The sequence below is a fragment of the Cherax quadricarinatus genome, chromosome 8, assembly GCF_038502225.1.
Source record: "Cherax quadricarinatus isolate ZL_2023a chromosome 8, ASM3850222v1, whole genome shotgun sequence".
NCBI classification, from domain to species: Eukaryota; Metazoa; Arthropoda; class Malacostraca; order Decapoda; family Parastacidae; genus Cherax; species Cherax quadricarinatus.
This window is the reverse complement of record NC_091299.1, coordinates 26,849,478-26,870,714: the sequence shown is the minus strand read 5'-3', so window position 1 is coordinate 26,870,714 and position 21,237 is coordinate 26,849,478. Positions and strand designations below refer to the sequence as shown.

Below are 21,237 nucleotides of genomic sequence, written 5' to 3'. Positions count from 1 at the left end.
TTCCTGGTTATTTTATTTATACCTTTCCAAGCCAGACTCAAAGGGGTGGACCTATTTAATCCACTAACAAACTGTTCCCATTCCTGTTGCCTAAGTTCTTCCTTTCTATTCCTTGCATTTGTTAGTGCAGCTTGGAACGTTCTGAGCAGGTCTGGGGTTCTACATTCACGGTATGCTTTACCAATCCTCCTAGCTGCATGTGTTAGATTGCGCAGCTGTGGATCATTATAGTATTTACATTGGTTTTTATTGTTATTTATAGTGGAGGGTTTTTGTTTCCTATTCCTGCCCACTTGATCTGTGAGAACACTCTCAATAGTGGTAATTAAATCATCATTAAATTTTTGTGTGCCAATGGGCTCGTAATTCTTATACCATTGATCCAAGTGGTTAATAAAGTTGTCTCTGTGTTCTGGTTTGAGAATAAGTTTCCTCCTTCTGTATTTAGCTCCTTGATTGCTGGAGATGTGATCAAGATTGACAGTTGTTAGTCTTGGGAAGTGATCAGATGGAAGATCATCAACTATGACAGAGTCATGCATCGTATATGATGTATTAAATCCAAGACACAGATCTAGTATGCCACCATATATGTGAGTAGGCTCAGTAGTGCCCACAATTCGAACATTATCATGCTCATTTAGCAATCTCACTAGTTTAGTTCCATTGGTGTTTGTTATAGACCCACCAATATTCTTATGTCTGGCATTAAAATCTCCAAGAATGATGGTAGGTTCACTATTGATGCGATCTGGTAAAGCATCAGGTCGAAGCTGAAATGGAGAAATGGAGGTTAACACGGCGTGTGACATAGTGGCCCTATAACCCCCCAACAATAACAAGAATAGTAAGTGGAATTAAGTAAGTTTATTCAGGTATACACAAATACAGTTACATAGATTATCATATATAGCAGTATATGTATAGAGAACCTGGGATAACCCAAATAAAAGTCAATCTAACTTTATTATTTTTTAAATACACTACCTAACAGAATCCTTCATATGACCTGTCTTTGTAATACTCACTTGTGCTTTATAGTAATCTGTTTACATTAATGTTTTATCACTGACTTCATCATTGCTTAATTAATCTTAAGTTAATTTTAAGCCAGCCCGTAATGCTATGCATAGTATAAGTGGCTTTGGCATACTGCTCTTATCTGTATTTTTTTTGTACCTCTGTATGTGTGCACAAATTTATAATAAATAAATAAATAAATAAATTCCCAATGGGGTCCTGTTAGCCAGTTATATTATTAACCAGGAGAGTTTGTAATCCAAGATAACCCAATAATGCCAATCTCATCAGAGAAAAGGGGCAATGCCGAGACTGGAACAATGTACCAACAGCTAGCACATAAGAAAATGAAACTTGTAACGGCGTTTTAGTTTGACCGAAACGTCATAAGTTTCATTCTCTAAAGTGCGAACGAACGAACGAACAAGTTCAGGTAAGATCCCAAATGGGATGAGCGAGGAAGACGGGACAGACGAAGAGTAGCTCAGGAGAGGAGTGTTCTTAGTCGTAGAAATACAGCCACGACTTAACCCAGCAGCTAAGTCTAAAGTGCGAGTTATTTATGTATTGTGTATCAACATCTTCAGACTGACTCATTCCCACTGGTGTCATTTCATCCTGGCCCCAGGATGCCACCCATAAGTACATAAGTTTATCTAGGCACGGGTACACATCAGTACAGTTATTATATGTATTGTGTAAATTACCTAGGGTAGCACCCAAAAAAGTTAGTGACTTATTTCCATTGGGGTCCAAGAGAACATGTAGGATGAATTACAACAGCTGGATATGCCGAATGTTGAAGACAGAGTGAAGCGACTGAAATTAAACCATGTTTATAAAATTGCTCACAAACAGTGTCCAGAATATCTTGCTGCCAAATTTGTCTGTGTTTTGGCTGTTAACCAAAACAGTATAGGTGGTCAAGTAAAAGTTAATACAATATTTAGGTTTCATACATTTAATTTTTTACAGCAGTCCTGAGGACATTTATACACATATGGAAATAAGTTAGTTTGTCTGACTTATTGGGGTTATCCTGGGTGTTTTACACATATGTTAGTATGTATAATAATTTTACTTATATGTACCTGTGCCTAAATAAACTTATTTATACAATAGTACATAACATAGCAATGTGAAACATTGACTCAGTTCCATTGAGTCCTTGATACAGTCCCAAACACAAGTATACCATTATCTTAGTAAGTAAGTAGGTAGGTTTATTCAAGCACAGGTACATATAAATACAGTTACATAAATCATACATAGCAGCATATGTGTAGATTACTAGGATAACACAAAAGTCTAACAAAGTGACTTATTTTCATTGGGATCACTGTAATAACTTATTATTTAAACAATAAAAGGAGATATATTATGAATAAGGTAAATTGAGTTATTTACATTAACATTCAAGATAAGATTAGATCACAGTAATAGGTACATGAATGTTAGCTGTACAAGAAATCACTCTCCTTCTCTTCTGTAGCAACATTCATTAGGTACTTTTTTCTCTCTTTCTGAACTGGCTCATGCTATGACTGGCTTTGACATGTGCAGGCAGTTTGTTCCACTCCTTTATTGCTGTACAGTAAAAGTTGTTTGAAGTTTGACTACTGACTTTGGGTACTATAGTTGTGTTCCCTTCCACTAGTACTATAATTGTTTTTGCCTTGACAAACTTGGCCGGAAGATATTCTGGACACAGTTTATGAGCAATTTTATAAACTTGATTTAATTTCAGTTGTTCTACTCTGTTTTCAACATTCAGTATATCCAGTTGTAATTCATCCTGGACCCAGATCTTAATTATTATAATCAGTATTAGTATTAATTTAAGGGTGTGTGTGTTGAATATTTACCTCAGATTTATTATGACAGTGGCAGCAGGTGATATTCATAGATATTTGTTTCAGTAATACGTAATTGTTAACCCAGTTTCTACATTATAATAATGAGAGTAGTATTAATGAATTGGAAGTACCAGTGAACTCGCCAACATTACGAAATCTTCAATTGGTCAGAAGTCAGCAATATTTTCCTACTGGCAAACAAGTCTTCTACATTTAGTAAAGTTATTGGTAAGCACTAATTCATTCACTGCTATCCTGCAGGTAACATCGCATAACCTAACATTACCTAGCATAACCTAAGTTTATAAAGGTATGTATTACTTAATTTAAGTGCAGTATAGATTAGTACTGGTTAGTATTACAGATGTACATTGGCTGTGGCTCAAATAGTAATAATACCTTTGATTAAGGCTGAAGGACCAGGGCTTGAATCTGGGATGAGTGGAAATGGGCATATTTCCTTACACTTTTGCCCTCTGTTCACCTAGTAATAAGAAGGTACCTGGGTGTTAAGTGACTGTTGTGGGTTGCATTCTATGGAAGAGAATTAAAGGACTTCAATGGAATTATGCCATACTGATAAACTTTCTTGGGTTGTCTTGGGTTACTAATCCTCTCGGTTAATGCAATAATCCAAATAAAATCTACATTATGTTGTTTTTACGTCTTTATTGTTGGCTTTGACATGTGCGCGAGCTTGCCACCAGCAGCAACAGCTTGGTTGACCAAGCAAGCACCAGAATAGCCTGGCCCATGGCCAGGCTCCAGGGGTAGAAAAACCCTCGGAACTCATCGAAGGTATATCAAAGGTAAAGGTATACATTAAAGACAACAGTTATATACCATTCATATTTCATGTTAGTTATCCACACTTAAAAGTTTTAGTTTTCAACAGGCAGTTTGCAATGAAGTACTATGAAGAAGCCAAAGAGAGTGAGGACAAGCGACCTTGTTCTGGTATTCGTGAAGACTTAAAAAGGTGTCTTCTAGCCACAGACTGTGTTATATTGGTAAGAGATGATGCAAAATATTCTGAATACAGTAATGTAATAGAAATTAAAACTTTTGTCTTGGCTAAAAAGAAAGCTCTGCATTTTATTTTGGTTATTCTCTGTAAAGAAAATTGCAAATTAATTGCAAACAAAATTCTCACAAAATCAGAAATATGTAGAATTATGAGAGATTTTTCAAATTAAAATTCAAAGTTTTTGCTCTTAATCAGAAACTTGAAAATTATGTAGATTATTGTAAATTCCAAATTTTAAGTTTCAGAATCGGTTGTATTCGGATTAAAATAATTTTGAATGGAACAGAAGTTGTTGTATTTTATATTTCTATTCAGTAAAGGCACAGATTTCTATATAATATACTGTAATGAAGATTTGTACTATAGTTTTACAATACATGTATTCTTATCTTTATTTTTATATTCTTTAATAATGTTCAATATACATATATTATACTTAAGAACATGCCTACAACTAAGTACAATACTGTCTGTTCACTGTATTGTTTTCTTTTTTATGTTGGTGTTATTCCATATGTGAATCATTTGTGTTTTTTTTATTTTGAATATACTGTATTCCATTAACAATGAAAAATCGAAGACTGTAAAATCTTGAGCAGTTTTTTTGTGTCTCGTGCACACCATCAGAGAGACTAGAAGCTTGAAAGTAAGAGTAGCTAATTTATAGGTTAAGGCAAGGTGTTGGAATGATTAATTGCCCTGAAGTGAGCAATATACACCCTGTAGGTCTTCCTCAAGCTAGGTAATTATGTGAAGTCAACTAAGAATGGGCCACTGGGCATATTGTAGTGCTCCACTTGTGAAAGTTTTTTTAAATAAATAAAGTAGCAACAAAAATTGCTGCAGTGCACTAGGCAAAAACTAATTAATATATTGGAGGATGTGCTAGATTACATAATGTACAGGCAGGTCCTGCTTTACATCACTTCACTTTACAGCATTTCACTAATACAATAGTTTTCAATTCTACCTATTCTTCATTTATTCAGACTTCTTACAAAAAATATATTTACCACACACTATAAGCTAAGGATGGAAATATTGTAAAGTAAGTAATGTGTGTACTGTATAAGCATTTTTTTCGGACTAGTTATATTGCTCACTTAATATATGATAGTGTAAACATGTTATCATGCTTTTATATGCATTTTAGAGTGAAAAGCTTATGATTGACTTAATAGTGATTTTAGCTTTACAGCAGTAGCCTGAAACCTTACCTGCTGTATAAGTGGGGCCCTCCTGTACATGTCAGATTTGTTTTTTGCATTATTTGGCTGCCTGATTCATTTCCAACAGCCGTCATTTCACTGTAGTAAAAGTTAAAGTACCTGAAAGAGTTTTTGCATTACCTTGTTAATAAGAGACCTCAAGGCACCTATAACTGGCTCTTACTTTTCATAAAAGCATGATTAGATATTTGCTGTTTGGAGGGTCATTACATGGAGTTTACCAGAAGATCTCACTTTCAGGGACCATAACATTGTATCAATCGCATCTACTATAAAAATGACAGGATGGATAATGAGAGCCTTCAAAACTAGAGATGCAAAGCCCATGATGACATTCTTCAGGTCGCTTGTTCTATCTAGGCTGGAATATTGCTGCACACTAACAGCACCTTTCAAGGCAGGTGAAATTGCTGACCTAGAAAATGTACAGAGAACCTTCACAGCATGCATAACTGAGATAAAACACCTCAGTTACTGGGAACGCTTGAAGTTCTTGAACCTGTACTCCCTGGAATGCAGGCAGGAGAGATACATGATTATATACACCTGGAAAATCCTAGAGGGACTGGTATCAAACTTGCACACAAAAATCACTCCCTACAAAAGCAAAAGACTTGGCAGACGATGCAATATCCCCCCAATGAAAAGCAGGGGTGTCACTAACATGTTAAGAAACAACACAGTAAGTGTCAGGGGCCCAAGACTGTTCAACTGCCTGCCAGCATATATAAGGGGGATTACCAATAGACCCCTGGCTGTCTTCAAGCAGGCACTGGACAAGCACCTAAAGTCGATACCTGACCAGCCGGGCTGTGGTTTGTATGTTGGAGTGCGTGCAGCCAGCAGTATCAACCTGGTTGATCAGGCCCTGATCCACCATGAGGCCTGGTTATAGACCGGGCTGTGGGGGCGTTGACCCCTGGAACTCTCTCCAGGTAAACTCCAGGTAAAACTCCAGAAGGTTTGTGACACAGGATTTACCTTCCATGAATCCGTGCTGGTTGTCGTTTATAAACTTGTTCTATTCCAGGTGCTACACCACTCTCCTGATAATCTTCTCCATAACTTTGTGTACTATACATGTCAGTGACACTGGTCTGTAGTTTAGTGCCTCTTTTCTGTCTTCTTTTTTAAAAATGGGAACTACATTTGCCATCTTCCATACCTCGGGTAGTTGCCCAGTTTCAAGGGATGTGTTGAAGATTGTAGTTAATGGCACACAAAGCATTTCTGCTCCCTCTCCAAGGACCCACGGGGAGATGTTGTCTGGTCCCATTGCCTTTGAGGTATCAAGGCCACTTAGCAGCTTCTTCACCTCCTCCTCATTTGTGTGTATGTCATCCAGCACTTGTTAGTGTATTCCCTGTTGGTGTCCCCCTCTGTCCTGTCTTCCCAGAGTCCTTCCTGTCTCCACTGTCAATATTTCCTTAAATCTCATGTTGAGCTCCTCGTATACCACTTGATCATTTCTTTTGAGTTCCCCACCTTCTTTCCTCAGCCTGATCACTGGTTTTTGACTGTTGTCTTTCTCCTAATGTGGTTATACAGCAGTTTTGGGTCAGACTTGACTTTTGATGCTATGTCGTTTTCGTACTGTTGCTGGGCCTCCCTCCTTATCTGTGCATACTTGTTTCTGGCTCTTCGACTGATCTCCTTATTTTCCTGGGTCCTTTGCCTTCTGTACCTCTTCCATTCTCTAATGCACTTAGTTTTTGCCTCCCTACACCTTCGGGTAAACCAAGGACTCGCTTTGATCTTCCCATTGTTTCTGTTGCCCTTGGGAACAAACTTTTCCTCTGCCTTCTAGCATTTTGTTGTTACATATTTCATCATTTCGTTTACTGACTTTCCTACCAGTTCTCTGTCCCACTGAACCTCCCTCCCACCTGTGTAGTCCCCCCTTTTATAGTTTGGCTTTTCCCATTCAACTCCTGTGTGTGTGTGTGTGTGTGTGTGTGTGTGTGTGTGTGTGTGTGTGTGTGTGTGTGTGTGTGTGTGTGTGTGTGTGTGTGTGTGTGTGTGTGTGTGTACTCACCTAATTGTGGTTGCAGGGGTCGAGACTCAGCTCCTGGCCCCGCCTCTTCACTGATCGCTACTAGGTCCTCTCTCTCTCTGCTTCCTGAGCTTTGTCATACCTCTTCTTAAAACTATGTATGGGTCCTGCCTCCACTATTTCACTTGCTAGGCTATTCCACTTCCTGATGACTCTACGACCGAAGAAATACTTCCTAATGTCCCTGTGACTCATCTGAATCTTCAGCTTCCAATTGTGACCCTTGTTTCTGTATCCCCTCTCTGGAACATCCTGTCTCTGTCCACCTTGTCTATTCCCCACAGTATCTTGTATGTCATTATCATGTCTCCCCTGACCCTTCTGTCCTCCAGTATCATCAGTCCAATTTCCCTCAACCTTTCCTCGTACGACATTCCCCTGAGCTCTGGAACTAGCCTTGTTGCAAACCTTTGTACTTTCTCTAACTTCTTGATGTGCTTGACCAGGTGTGAGTTCCAGACTGGTGCTGCATACTCCGGTATGGGCCTAACATACACAGTGTACAGTGTCTTGAACGATTCCTTATTAAGGTGTCAAAATGCTTTTCTCAGGTTTGCCAGGCGCCCGTATGCTGCGCCCGTATTGGTTGATATGTGCCTCCGGTGACGTGCTCGGTGTTATGGTCACCCCAAGATCTTTCTACCTGAGTGAGGTCTGTAGTCTTTGTCCACCTAGCCTATACTCTGTCTGTGGTCTTCTTTACCCCTCCCCAATCTTCATGACTTTGCATTTGGCAGGGTTGAATTCGAGAAGCCAGTTTCTGGACCACGTGTCCAGCCTGTCCAGGTCTCTTTGCAGTCCTGCCTCATCCTCATCCGATTTAATTCTTCTCATCAACTTCACATCATCTGCAAATAGGGACACTTCAGAGTCTATTCCTTCCATCATGTCGTTCGCATATATCAAAAATAGCACTGGTCCTAGAACTGACCCCTGTGGGACCCCGCTCATCACAGGCGCCCACTGTGATACCTCTTCACGTACCATGACTCGTTGTTGCCTCCCTGTCAGGTATTCCCTGATCCACTGAAGTGCCCTCCCTGTTATATGCACCTGATCCTCCAGCTTCTGCACTAATCTCTTGTGAGGAACTGTGTCAAAGGCCTTCCTGCAGTCCAGGAAAATGCAGTCAACCCACCCCTCTCTCTCTTATGTCTTCTGTTACCTTGTCATAAAACTCCAGAAGGTTTGTGACACAGGATTTGCCTTCCATTAATCCATGCTGGTTTTCATTTATAATCTTGTTCTGTTCCAGGTGTGTGTGTGTGTGTGTGTGTGTGTGTGTGTGTGTGTGTGTGTGTGTGTGTGTGTGTGTGTGTGTGTGTGTGTGTGTGCATGTGTGTGTGTGTGTGTGCATGTGTGTGTGTGTGTGCATGTGTGTGTGTGTGTGTGTGTGTACTCACCTATTTGTACTCACCTATTTGTGGTTGCAGGGGTCGAGTCATAGCTCCTGGCCCCGCCTCTTCACTGATTGCTACTAGGTCCTCTCTCTCCCTGCTCCATGAGCTTTATCATACCTCGCCTTAAAACTATGTATGGTTCCCGCCTCCACTACTTCACTTTCTAGACTATTCCACGACTTGACTACTCTATGACTGAAGAAATACTTCCTAACATCCCTTTGATTCATCTGAGTCTTCAACTTCCAATTGTGACCTCTTGTGTATGTGTCCCATCTCTGGAACATCCTGTCTTTGTCCACCATGTCTATTCTGCGCAGTATTTTATATGTCGTTATCATGTCTCCCCTGACCCTCCTGGCCTCCAGTGTCGTCAGGCCGATTTCCCTCAACCTTTCTTCGTACGACAATCCCCGTAGCTCTGGGACTAGTCTTGTTGCAAACCTTTGCACTTTCTCTAATTTCTTGACGTGCTTGACTAGGTGTGGATTCCAAACTGGTGCTGCATACTCCAGTATGGGCCTGACGTAAATGGTATACAGTGTCTTGAACGACTCCTTATTGAGGTATCGGAACGCTATCCGTAGGTTTGCCAGGCGCCCGTATGCTGCAGCAGTTATCTGATTTATGTGCGCCTCAGGAGATATGCTCGGTGTTATACTCACCCCCAGATCTTTTTCCTTGAGTGAGGTTTGCAGTCTTTGGCATCTAAACTATATTGTGTCTGCGGTCTTCTTTGCCCTTCCCCAATCTTCATGACTTTGCATTTGGCAGGGTTAAACTCAAGGAGCCAGTTTCTGGACCAGGCTTGTAGCCTGTCCAGGTCTCTTTGTAGTCCTGCCTGATCCTCATCCGATTTGATTCTTCTCATTAACTTCACATCATCTGCAAACAAGGACACTTCTGAGTCTATCCCTTCCGTTATGTCGTTCACATATACCAAGAACAGCACAGGTCCTAGGACTGACCCCTGTGGAACCCCGCTTGTCACAAGCGCCCACTCTGACACCTCGTCACGTACCATGACTCATTGTTGCCTCCCTGTCAGGTATTCTCTGATCCATTGCAGTGCCTTTCCTGTTATGTGTGCCTGATCTTCTAGCTTTTTCAGTAACCTCTTGTGAGGAACTGTGTCGAAGGCCTTTTTGCAGTCCAAAAAAATGCAGTCGATCCACCCCTCTCTCTCTTGTCTTACTTCTGTCACCTTGTCATAAAACTCTAGTAGGTTTGTGACACAGAATTTTCCTTCCCTGAAACCATGCTGGTTGTCAATTATACACTTGTTTCTTTCCAGGTGCTCCACCACTCTCCTCCTGATGATCTTCTCCATGACCTTGCATACTATACACGTTAGTGATACAGGTCTGTAGTTTAGTGCCTCGTGTCTGTCTCCTTTTTTAAAAATTGGGACTACATTTGCCATCTTCCATACCTCAGGGAGTTACCCAGTTTCAATGGATGTGTTGAAGATCTTCGTTAGTGGCACACACAGCATCTCTGCTCCCTCTCTAAGGACCCACAAAGAGATGTCTGGTCCCACTGCCTTTGAGGTATCAAGTTCACATAGCAGCTTCTTCACCTCCTCTTTGGTTATATGTACCTCTTCCAGCACTTGTTGGTGTACCTCCCTGTTCTGATTTCCTGGAGTCCTACCAGTTTCCACTGCAAATACTTCTTTAAATTGCATGTTGAGCTCCTCACATACTTCTTGGTCGTTTCTTGTGAACTCCCCATCATCCTTCCTCAGCCTGATTACCTGGTCCTTGACTGTTGTTTTCCTCCTGATGTGGCTATACAACAGCTTTGGGTCAGACTTGACTTTCAATGCTATGTCATTTTCGTATTGTTGCTGAGCCTCCCTTCTTATCTGTGTATATTTGTTTCTGGCTCTTTGGCTGATCTCTTTGCTTTCCTGGGTCGTTTGTCTTTTGTACCTTTTCCATTCTCTAGTGCACCTAGTTTTTGCCTCCCTACAGGACTCGTTCTGATCTTCCCACTATTTCTGTTTCCCTTGGGAACAAACCTCTCCTCTGCCTCCTTGCATTTTGCTGTCACATAGTCCATTATTTCTTTTCCTGATTTTCCTTCCATTTCTCTCTCCCACTGAACGTCTTGCAGGAAGTTCCTCATGCCTGTGTAGTCCCCCCTTATGTAGTTTGGTTTTTTCCATCCTATTCCTGCTACTCTCTCCACTTGTAGCTCAACTATGTAGTCAAAGCACAGAACCATATGATCACTAGCTCCTAGGGGCATTTCATACGTGATATCCTCGATGTCCGAACTACTCAAGGTGAATACAAGGTCCAGTCTTGCTGGATCGTCCTCGCCTCTCTCTCTGGTAGTGTCTCTCTAACATGTTGATGCATGAGGTTTTCAAGTACCACATCCCTCATCTTGGCTCTCCATGTTTTGGGACCCTCATGGGGCTCCAGGTTTTCCCAGTCAGTCTCCTTGTGATTGAAATCACCCATGACTAGTAACTTTGCTCCCCCCATGTGAGCTCTTCTGGCCACCTCTGCTAGTGTGTCAACCATTGCTCTGTTGCTCTCGTCGTATTCTTCTCTTGGCCTCCTGCAGTTCTGTGGTGGGTTGTACATTACTGCAATTACCACCTTATAGCCCTCAGACTGGATTGTTCCTACTAAGTAATCCCTTTCTCCTATGCCATCCATTCCTTCCATTTTCTCAAATCCCCACTGGTTTTTAACCCCTTGACTGTCGCAACCCCAAATCCTGAGGTGTCTCCTGGTGTCGCAAAATTTCAAAAAAAAAAAAAAAAAAAAAATTTATGAAATGATAGAGAATCTTTTCCCGATTGTAATGACACCAAAAGAACGAAATTTGATGGAAAACCGACGGAATTACGCTCTCGCGAATTTAGCGACCTCGGTGATATTTACGAATCGGCAATTTCGCCCACTTTGAGCCCTATTTTCGGCTAATTCCATTGTTCCAGTCGACCAAACTCATAGCTATTTATTTAAAACTCAATTTTCTCTATCTATTGAGTACAAGAAACTGCCCATTTACCAGTTTCAACTACCCAATAACGTAGTCAGAAATTTCCAATTTGGCCAATTTCACGAAAATTAAAAAATATGACAATTTTAAAATAGGGTTCAGAATGAACAATGCAGACATTCCTGGCTCTAAAAACATTTTCTTTGTTCGTCAGTCACGTCTCCAGGCCTCTTGCTTTCTATTTTGAATTTTTATTCAAACAAAAAATAGAAGATTTACTGTTATGCAGGCTACTGCAATATTGTAATAATTGTATAAATAATGTCAACTCATTCGTGACTGTATATTAGAATGGCTACTTGGACATTTATTGGAAAATGACATCACTTGTTTACTTTTGAACATCGGCAAAAATCAAACATTTCCCCTACTTTGAGCTCCATTTCAAGGTTCTTTTCATAGTAAAACCAATCAAAACCACCTCTGTTTTTATAATATGTTTTCCATTCTATCAAATGAGACCAAGAAAACGAGAATACAACCATAAATACTATATGAAAATAAACCTCAAATTCAGCATTTTAATTAAAAAAGAAGGTCGGAATTTTTTTTCTCATTATGTACTGCGTGCTGCAGGATTTTTTTTATATGGTGCACACTGACCACACAGACCCATTCTTTCACATGTGCGCCTACCAGCTTTCTACTGCTTGATTTGAATCCGCTAGAATTTATGAGTATATATACGTCAAGATGGGAAGTACAGTGCCTGCACTCTGAAGGAGGGGTGTTAATGTTGCAGTTTAAAAACTGTAGTGTAAAGCACCCTTCTGGCAAGACAGTGATGGAGTGAATGATGGTGAAAGTTTTTCTTTTTCGGGCCACCCTGCCTTGGTGGGAATCGGCCGGTGTGATAATAATAATAATATACGTCAAAAACGGTGGCTCGTAAGACATATATATACGACCCAAACAGTCAAAGGGTTGAACATCAAAATGGTATACAATACCGACAGGTTGTTAGGTAAGACACATATGCAACAGTTAGACAACTTTATTCCGAAACGTTTCGCCTACACAGTAGGCTTCTTCAGTCGAATACAGAAAGTAGGCAGGAACAGTAGAGATGTGAAGACGATGTAATCAGTCCATCACCCTTGTAGTCGTAGAATTTGAGGTTGTCAGTCCCTCGGCCTGGAGAAGTTCAGTTCCATAGTCAGGAACTATCTGAAGATCAAGCGACAGTGCGGAGACTTAAATACTGTCGGAAGGAGAGGTGCAGAGTAGTAGTAGTAGTAGTAGTAGTAGTAGTAGTAGTAGTAGTAGTAGTAGTAGTAGTAGTAGTAGTACAAGGTGTTTTCTGTACCAAGATGCCATGTGTTGCAGTGTCTGACAAGATGAACATCAAAATGGTATACAATACCTACTTTCTGTATTCGACTGAAGAAGCCTACTGTGTAGGCGAAACGTTTCGGAATAAAGTTGTCTAACTGTTGCATATGTGTCTTACCTAACAACCTGTCGGTATTGTATACCATTTTGATGTTCATCTTGTCAGACACTGCAACACATGGCATCTTGGTACAGAAAACACCTTGGACAAGCTTTTCAAGTGAGAAGTGTTGAATCTGAGAGGGACATGACCTCTCAGTGGCTACATTCTCACTGCTACTACTACTACTACTACTACTACTACTACTACTACTACTACTACTCTGCTGCTGCTGCTGCTGCTGCTGCTGCTGCTGCTGCTGCTGCTGCTGCTGCTGCTGCTGCTGCTGCTGCTGCTGCTGCTGCTGCTGCTGCTGCTGCTGCTGCTGCTGCTGCTGCTGCTGCTGCTGCTGCTGCTGCTGCTGCTGCTGCTGCTGCTGCTGCTGCTGCTGCTGCTGCTGCTGCTGCTGCTGCTGCTGCTGCTGCTGCTGCTGCTGCTGCTGCTGCTGCTGCTGCTGCTGCTGCTGCTGCTGCTGCTGCTGCTGCTGCTGCTGCTGCTGCTGCTGCTGCTGCTGCTGCTGCTGCTGCTGCTGCTGCTGCTGCTGCTGCTGCTGCTGCTGCTGCTGCTGCTGCTGCTGCTGCTGCTGCTGCTGCTGCTGCTGCTGCTGCTGCTGCTGCTGCTGCTGCTGCTGCTGCTGCTGCTGCTGCTGCTGCTGCTGCTGCTGCTGCTGCTGCTGCTGCTGCTGCTGCTGCTGCTGCTGCTGCTGCTGCTGCTGCTGCTGCTGCTGCTGCTGCTGCTGCTGCTGCTGCTGCTGCTGCTGCTGCTGCTGCTGCTGCTGCTGCTGCTGCTGCTGCTGCTGCTGCTGCTGCTGCTGCTGCTGCTGCTGCTGCTGCTGCTGCTGCTGCTGCTGCTGCTGCTGCTGCTGCTGCTGCTGCTGCTGCTGCTGCTGCTGCTGCTGCTGCTGCTGCTGCTGCTGCTGCTGCTGCTGCTGCTGCTGCTGCTGCTGCTGCTGCTGCTGCTGCTGCTGCTGCTGCTGCTGCTGCTGCTGCTGCTGCTGCTGCTGCTGCTGCTGCTGCTGCTGCTGCTGCTGCTGCTGCTGCTGCTGCTGCTGCTGCTGCTGCTGCTGCTGCTGCTGCTGCTGCTGCTGCTGCTGCTGCTGCTGCTGCTGCTACCTCTCCTTCCGACAGTATTTAAGTCTCCGCACTGTTGCTTGATCTTCAGATAGTTCCTGACTATGGAACTGATCTTCTCCAGGCCGAGGGACTGACAACCTCAAATTCTACGACTACAAGGGTGATGGACTGATTACATCGTCTTCACATCTCTACTGTTCCTGCCTACTTTCTGTATTCGACTGAAGAAGTCTACTGTGTAGGCGAAACGTTTCGGAATAAAGTTGTCTAACTGTTGCATATGTGTCTTACCTAACAGTCAAAGGGTTAATGAGCAGTGCAATTTCTCCTTCCCTTCTCCTCCCTTTATCTTTCCTGAGGATTTGATATCTGGGTGGAAAGATTGCATCTGTTATCATCCTGGTGAGCTTTGTTTCTGTGAGTGCTATTATGTCTGGGGATGTCTACTTGATTCTTTCATGCCACTCCTCACACTTATTTGTTATCCCATCTGCATTTGTGTACCACACCTTCAACTTCTTTCCTAAAACTGTGGTTTGGGGGGTACATTTGGGTTGGGGAAGTGGGAGACCTGATAAGGAACTATGGGTGGTTGCTGTGGGGGTTGAGTTTGTAATGAGGTGGGTGGGGGCATTGGATATGGCATGTGTGTTTTGGGTTAGAATGTCTGGTTGCATTGGGGTAGTCCTGGTTGGGGGGCTTCTGTAGGTGGTTGTGAGGGAGACTGTATTTGATCTTCCTCCTGATTCTGGGTTCTCCTGTCTATCTCCATCCTCACCTCTCTTTCCTCCTTTCGTCTTTGTACCATCTCTCTCAGTTTCTGCCTTTCCTCTTGTGTTCTGTCGCGTCGAGATACACCTTCCTGTGTACCGGCTTGTCCCTTAGTCTTGCTTTCTCTTGCAGGATCCTGTGTGTGTGTGTGTGTACTCACCTAGTTGTACTCACCTAGTTGAGGTTGCGGGGGTCGAGTCCGAGCTCCTGGCCCCGCCTCTTCACTGATCGCTACTAGGTCACTCTCCCTGAGCCGTGAGCTTTATCATACCTCTGCTTAAAGCTATGTATGGATCCTGCCTCCACTACATCGCTTCCCAAACTATTCCACTTACTGACTACTCTGTGTCTTCAGCTTCCAACTGTGTCCCCTTGTTACTGTGTCCAATCTTTGGAACATCCTGTCTTTGTCCACCTTGTCAATTCCTCTCAGTATTTTGTATGTCGTTATCATGTCCCCCCTATCTCTCCTGTCCTCCAGTGTCGTCAGGTTGATTTCCCTTAACCTCTCCTCGTAGGACATACCTCTTAGCTCTGGGACTAGTCTTGTTGCAAACCTTTGCACTTTCTCTAGTTTCTTCACGTGCTTGGCTAGGTGTGGGTTCCAAACTGGTGCCGCATACTCCAATATGGGCCTAACATACACGGTGTACAAGGTCCTGAATGATTCCTTATTAAGATGTCGGAATGCTGTTCTGAGGTTTGCTAGGCGCCCATATGCTGCAGCAGTTATTTGGTTGATGTGCGCTTCAGGAGATGTGCCTGGTGTTATACTCACCCCAAGATCTTTTTCCTTGAGTGATGTTTGTAGTCTCTGGCCCCCTAGACTGTACTCCATCTGCGGTCTTCTTTGCCCTTCCCCAATCCTCATGACTTTGCACTTGGTGGGATTGAACTCCAGGAGCCAGTTGCTGGACCAGGTCTGCAGCCTGTCCAGATCCCTTTGTAGTTCTGCCTGGTCTTCGATCGAATGAACTCTTCTCATCAACTTCACGTCATCTGCAAACAGGGACACCTCGGAGTTTATTCCTTCCGTCATGTCGTTCACAAATACCAGAAACAGCACTGGTCCTAGGACTGACCCCTGTGGGACCCCGCTGGTCACAGGTGCCCACTCTGACACCTCGCCATGTACCATTACTCGCTGCTGTCTTCCTGACAAGTATTCCCTGATCCATTGCAGTGCATTCCCTGTTATGCCTGCTTGGTCCTCCAGTTTTTGCACTAATCTCTTGTGTGGTACTGTGTCAAAAGCCTTCTTGCAGTCCAAGAAAATGCAATCCACCCACCCCTCTCTCTCTTGTCTTTCTGCTGTCACCATGTCATAGAACTCCAGTAGGTTTGTGACACAGGATTTCCCATCTCTGAAACCATGTTGGCTGTTGGTGATGAGATCATTCCTTTCTAGATGTTCCACCATTCTTCTCCTGACAATCTTTTCCATGATTTTGCATGCTATACATGTCAGTGACACTGGTCTGTAGTTTAGTGCTTCATGTCTGTCTCCTTTTTTAAAGATTGGGACCACATTTGCTGTCTTCCATGCCTCAGGCAATCTCCCTGTTTCGATAGATGTATTGAATATTGTTGTTAGGGGTACACATAGCGCCTCTGCTCCCTCTCTCAGGACCCATGGAAAGATGTTATCTGGCCCCATTGCCTTTGAGGTATCTAGCTCACTCAGAAGCCTCTTCACTTCTTCCTCGGTTGTGTGTACTGTGTCCAGCACATGGTGGTGTACCCCACCTCTCCGTCTTTCTGGAGCCCCTTCTGTCTCCTCTGTGAACACTTCTTTGAATCTCTTGTTGAGTTCCTCACATACTTCATGGTCATTTCTTGTTGTCTCTCCTTCCTTCCTTCCTTAGCCTGATTACCTGGTCCTTAATGGTTGTTTTCTTCCTGATGTGGCTGTATAACAGCTTTGGGTCAGATTTGGCTTTTGCTGCTATGTCGTTTTCATATTGACGTTGGGCCTCCCTTCTTATCTGTGCATATTCGTTTCTGGCTCTACGACTGCTCTCCTTATTCTCCTGGGTCCTTTGCCTTCTATATTTCTTCCATTCCCTAGCACACTTGGTTTTTGCCTCCTTGCATCTTTGGGTGAACCATGGGCTCATCCTGGCTTTTTCATTATTCCTGTTACCCTTGGGTACAAACCTCTCCTCAGCCTCCTTGCACATTGTTGCTACATATTCCATCATCTCATTAACTGGCTTCCCTGCCAGTTCTCTGTCCCACTGAACCTCATTCAGGAAGTTCCTCATTCCTGTGTAGTCCCCTTTCCTGTAGTTTGGTTCCATTTGTCCTGGCCTTCCTGCTTCCCCCTCCACTTGTAGCTCTACTGTGTATTCGAAGCTCAAAACCATATGATCGCTGGCTCCAAGGGGTCTTTCATATGTGATGTCCTCAATATCTGCACTACTCAAGGTGAATACTAAGTCCAGTCTTGCTGGTTCATCCTCTCCTCTCTCTCTTGTAGTGTCCCTTACGTGTTGGTACATGAAGTTTTCCAGTACCACCTCCATCATCTTAGCCCTCCATGTATCTTGGCCCCCATGTGGCTCCAAGTTCTCCCATTCGATCTCCTTGTGGTTAAAGTCGCCCATGATCAGAAGCTTTGCCCTGCATGCATGAGCTCTTCTGGCCACTGCAGCCAGTGTGTCAACCATCACTCTATTGCTCTCGTCATACTCTTGCCTTGGCCTCCTGCTGTTCTGTGGTGGGTTATACATCACTGCAATTATCACCTTGGGACCACCAGAGTGAAGCGTTCCCGCTATGTAATCACTTTCTTCTCTGCTGTCTCCTCTCTCCAGCTCATCAAAATTCCATCGGTGTTTGATCAGCAATGCCACTCCTCCACCCCCCCTGTTCCTTCTGTCTTTTCTCAGGATCTGGTATCCCGCTGGAAAGATGGCATCTGTTATCATACCTGTAAGCTTGGTTTCTGTGATCGCTATGATGTCTGGTGATGCCTCTTTGACTCTTTCGTGCCACTCCTCCCACTTGTTTGTTATTCCATCAGCGTTTGTGTACCATACCTTCAGTTTCCTTTCCAACACTGTGGTTTGGGGGGCCTGTGGGGGTGGGAGACCTGGTAGCATACTGTGGGATTCTATGGTTGGGGGTTGGGTGGAAGCTGTGGGTATGGATTGTATTGTGTGTTGGGATGGTGTGATAGGTTGTAGGGTTCTGAGGATAGTTGTGTGTGTGCTTGCCCTTGCTGCTCTGTTCTGCTCTGACTGACCTCTGCTGGTTCCATCCTTGTCTCCTTTCCTAGCTCCTTTCGCTTTTTTGTCCTCTCCCTCAGCTGCTTTCTCTCTGTTTGTGTTCTGTCTCTGTCTAGGAACACCTTCTTGTACTCTTCCGAACTTTTCAACTGTGGTTTCTCTTGGAGGATCCTGTTCCGCACTGTTTCTGTCCTGAGAATCAGCTTGATCGGTCGGTTTCTCCCCTTCAAGTACCCCCCTATTCTCTGAAAATTTACAATCTCATCCATGTCTTCTCCCCCTATTTCCGTGATGATTTTCTCAATCTCCTTTCTTTCTTCCTGCCATCTTTCAGTGTGTGTCCTTTCCTCTCTCTCCTGAAGCCCATGGATAACCACTGATTTTGCCCTTTCCTCCTCCCATTGCCTCTTCCTCTGTGACTCTGGTTCCTGTCTGTATGTGGTCATTTTCTCCCTTGATTTTTCCAGTGGCTCTTGGTAGCATGGTTGTGCCTCAGCATTTGACCTATCTCCCTCTCCATCTGCACCCATCTGCTCTTCCCTTCCACTCCCTGGCCCTTCTTTGCAGGCTGATATGACCTTAGCATAATTCATATCTTCTTCCTTCCTGTTCAGCCTCTCATCATTGTATGGTGTGTCTTCTCTGGTCACTACCCCTGAGACTTGCTTCAGCCTGTTTACCTCAAATTCTAGGACCTTTACCCTGGCTACTGCAGTTTCGACTTGTGCCTCCCAATTCTTCGTCTCCTTCTCCAACCTCTTTTCCCATTTCACAGAGAGCTCTTTCTCCATTTTTTCAGAAAGCTCTCCTAATTTTCTCTCCCATTCTTGCTCTATCCTTTTCCACTGTTCCTCTATCCATTCCTCCCTACCAGTACCATTGACATCTGATCCCTGATTCCTGCGAGTCCCAACCATTTTTTTTTTTAATGAAAGAGAGAAAGAGAAAAAGAAAAAGGGGGGAGAGTGAGAGATAGGGAGAGAGAGAAGGGGAGCCTAGAAGGAGGGGAAAAGAAGGGAAAAAGGGGGAGAAAGTGAGAGAGGGAAAAGGTAAGAGAGAGGGGGGAGTGACAAGGGAAGAGAGAGAGAAAAGAAGAGAAAGAGAGGAAGAGAGAGAGAGAGAGAGAGGAAGAGAGAGAGAAAGAGTGAAAGGAAGAGAGAGAGGAAGAGAGAGAGGATGAGAGAGAGGATGAGAGAAAGGGGGAGAGAGAGAGAGAGAGAGATAGAGAGAGAGAGAGAGAGAGAGAGAGAGAGAGAGAGAGAGAGAGGAGAGGAGAGTAGAGGAGAGGGAGAGAGATGGGGGGGGGGAAAGGAAGGGTTATAGGGTCACTTCACAGGAAGGTGTAAAATCCTGTATATATGTGTGTGTGTGTCTATATATGTGTGTGTGTGTCTGTATGTGTGTGTGTGTGAGGAGAGTGACCCCCAATTCCAGCTAGAGACAGGTACTATTGACCCCATGCAACTCAAACTAGGTGAATATTACTTGTGGCTGGCAGTGGAGTAACATTGCGGGTCTGTCCTGTCCCAGAAGTTGATGTTTGATGCTTCTCGGTAATTTTTCCACTAACTTCCTGTATGCACTATAGTCTCTAGCTCTTCTAATTTTTTCACTCACTCACTGTATTTTCTGACACATCTATACATATCTCTTATCTCCCTGGTCTTGAGTCGCACTTATTCTTCAAAATACCCCACTGCGTTATTATTGCAATACTATTTAGGCCTGACACAACCGTTCACCCTTCCAACGGCCTCCACTAAACACTCAGCCACTATTTCCTTTGTTTTCTTTTCTGTGGTCACTTATATTTCCTTTTTTCGGGGCTTAAGTGATTATATGCACTCTCATGCGTGCACACGCCTATATCCCACACTCTATTCCTTATGGCACAGTCAGAAATTATCACCAAAACACGAGCTCAATCCGCGTGACTCCTCCACGAGTGTGTGTGTGTGTGTGTGTGTGTGTGTGTGTGTGTGTGTGTGTGTGTGTCTGTGTGTGGGCTTGAGATTGGGTGAGTGTGAATGAGAGTGTGTTTGATAGTGTGAAGGAGTACACGAGTGCGGGATAGTGTGATGGAGAGTGTGTGGTAGGCGGTGGGTTAGTGCCTGGTAGTGGGTGGGTGGTATGGCTGTAAAGTGACCATTTACACGGGGTGCCTGCTGTTCGTGTGCGTGTACGCACACAAGCCCTTGTGTGTGTGTGCTGTTATTGTGGCCTAATAAACTCTACATAACTGGAGCATAGATCCAATTCCCTAGATCAAGAGCCCCTCACCAGCATCAAGGAACCTTGATGCTGGTGAGGGGCTCTTGATCTACGGAATTGGATCTGTGCTCTAGTTACCTAAATTAATAATAATAATAGTAATACTACTACTAATAATAATAGTAATAATACTAATAATAACAATAGTAATAATAATAATAACTAATAATACAGTGGACCCCCGCCTTACAATGGCATCGTGTTACGTTAAATCCGACATACGATACATTTTAACGCAAAATTTTTGCCTCGCCTCACACTAAAAAGCTCGCCTTACGTGATTCGTCCAGGACGTGTCCCACATGCGGCCTCAGCACCAGTGTTTACAAGCCAGCCAGTGCGGTCGCATCTACGCATACATTTGGTACATTTCACATTATCCCAGTGTTTTTAGTGCTTGTAACTACAAAATAAGTCACCATGGACCCCAAGAAAGCTTCCAGTACCATTCCTTTGGTAACAAGAGTGAGAATTAGTATGGAATTGAAAAAGAGATTAAGGAAATGTGTGCAAAGTGGGTTAAACTGCAAACCTTTATGGATGAGAATCACCCTCACACAGCTATTGCAAGCCGTGCTGGTGACTATTACAATGACAATGTTGTGAACCACTTTAGACAAAACATAAAGGAATGAGAGGTACAGAGCTCTATGGACAGATATGTTGTGCAACATAGGTCCAGTGACTCTCAAGCTGGTCCTAGTGGCATTAAAAGAAGAAGGGAAGTAACCCCGGAAAAGGACTTGATACCTCAAGTCCTACTGGAAGGGGATTTCCCTTCTAAACAATAACAACTTCCACACTCTCCCCTCTTCCCATCCCATCAATCATCACCAGATCTTCAATAAAGGTAA

The 21,237-nt window shown here is 43.6% G+C and overlaps 1 protein-coding gene across 4 annotated transcripts in view; it reads left to right on the top strand.

Annotated features, from left to right (window-relative positions):
- Positions 1-464: 464 nt before the first annotated feature.
- LOC138852414 (cytochrome c oxidase assembly factor 5) overlaps positions 465-21,237 on the top strand; it is a 62,382-nt gene continuing 41,609 nt past the window's right edge. For 3 of the 4 annotated variants that reach the window (XM_070082979.1, XM_070082978.1, XM_070082980.1), the window contains exons 1-2: positions 465-593; positions 3,772-3,886. In XM_070082979.1, coding sequence (XP_069939080.1) covers positions 526-593; positions 3,772-3,886 — 183 coding nt within the window. In that variant the 5' untranslated portion in view covers positions 465-525. The remainder of the gene's footprint in view (positions 594-3,771; positions 3,887-21,237) is intronic. The other variant, XM_070082977.1, reaches the window with a different exon arrangement.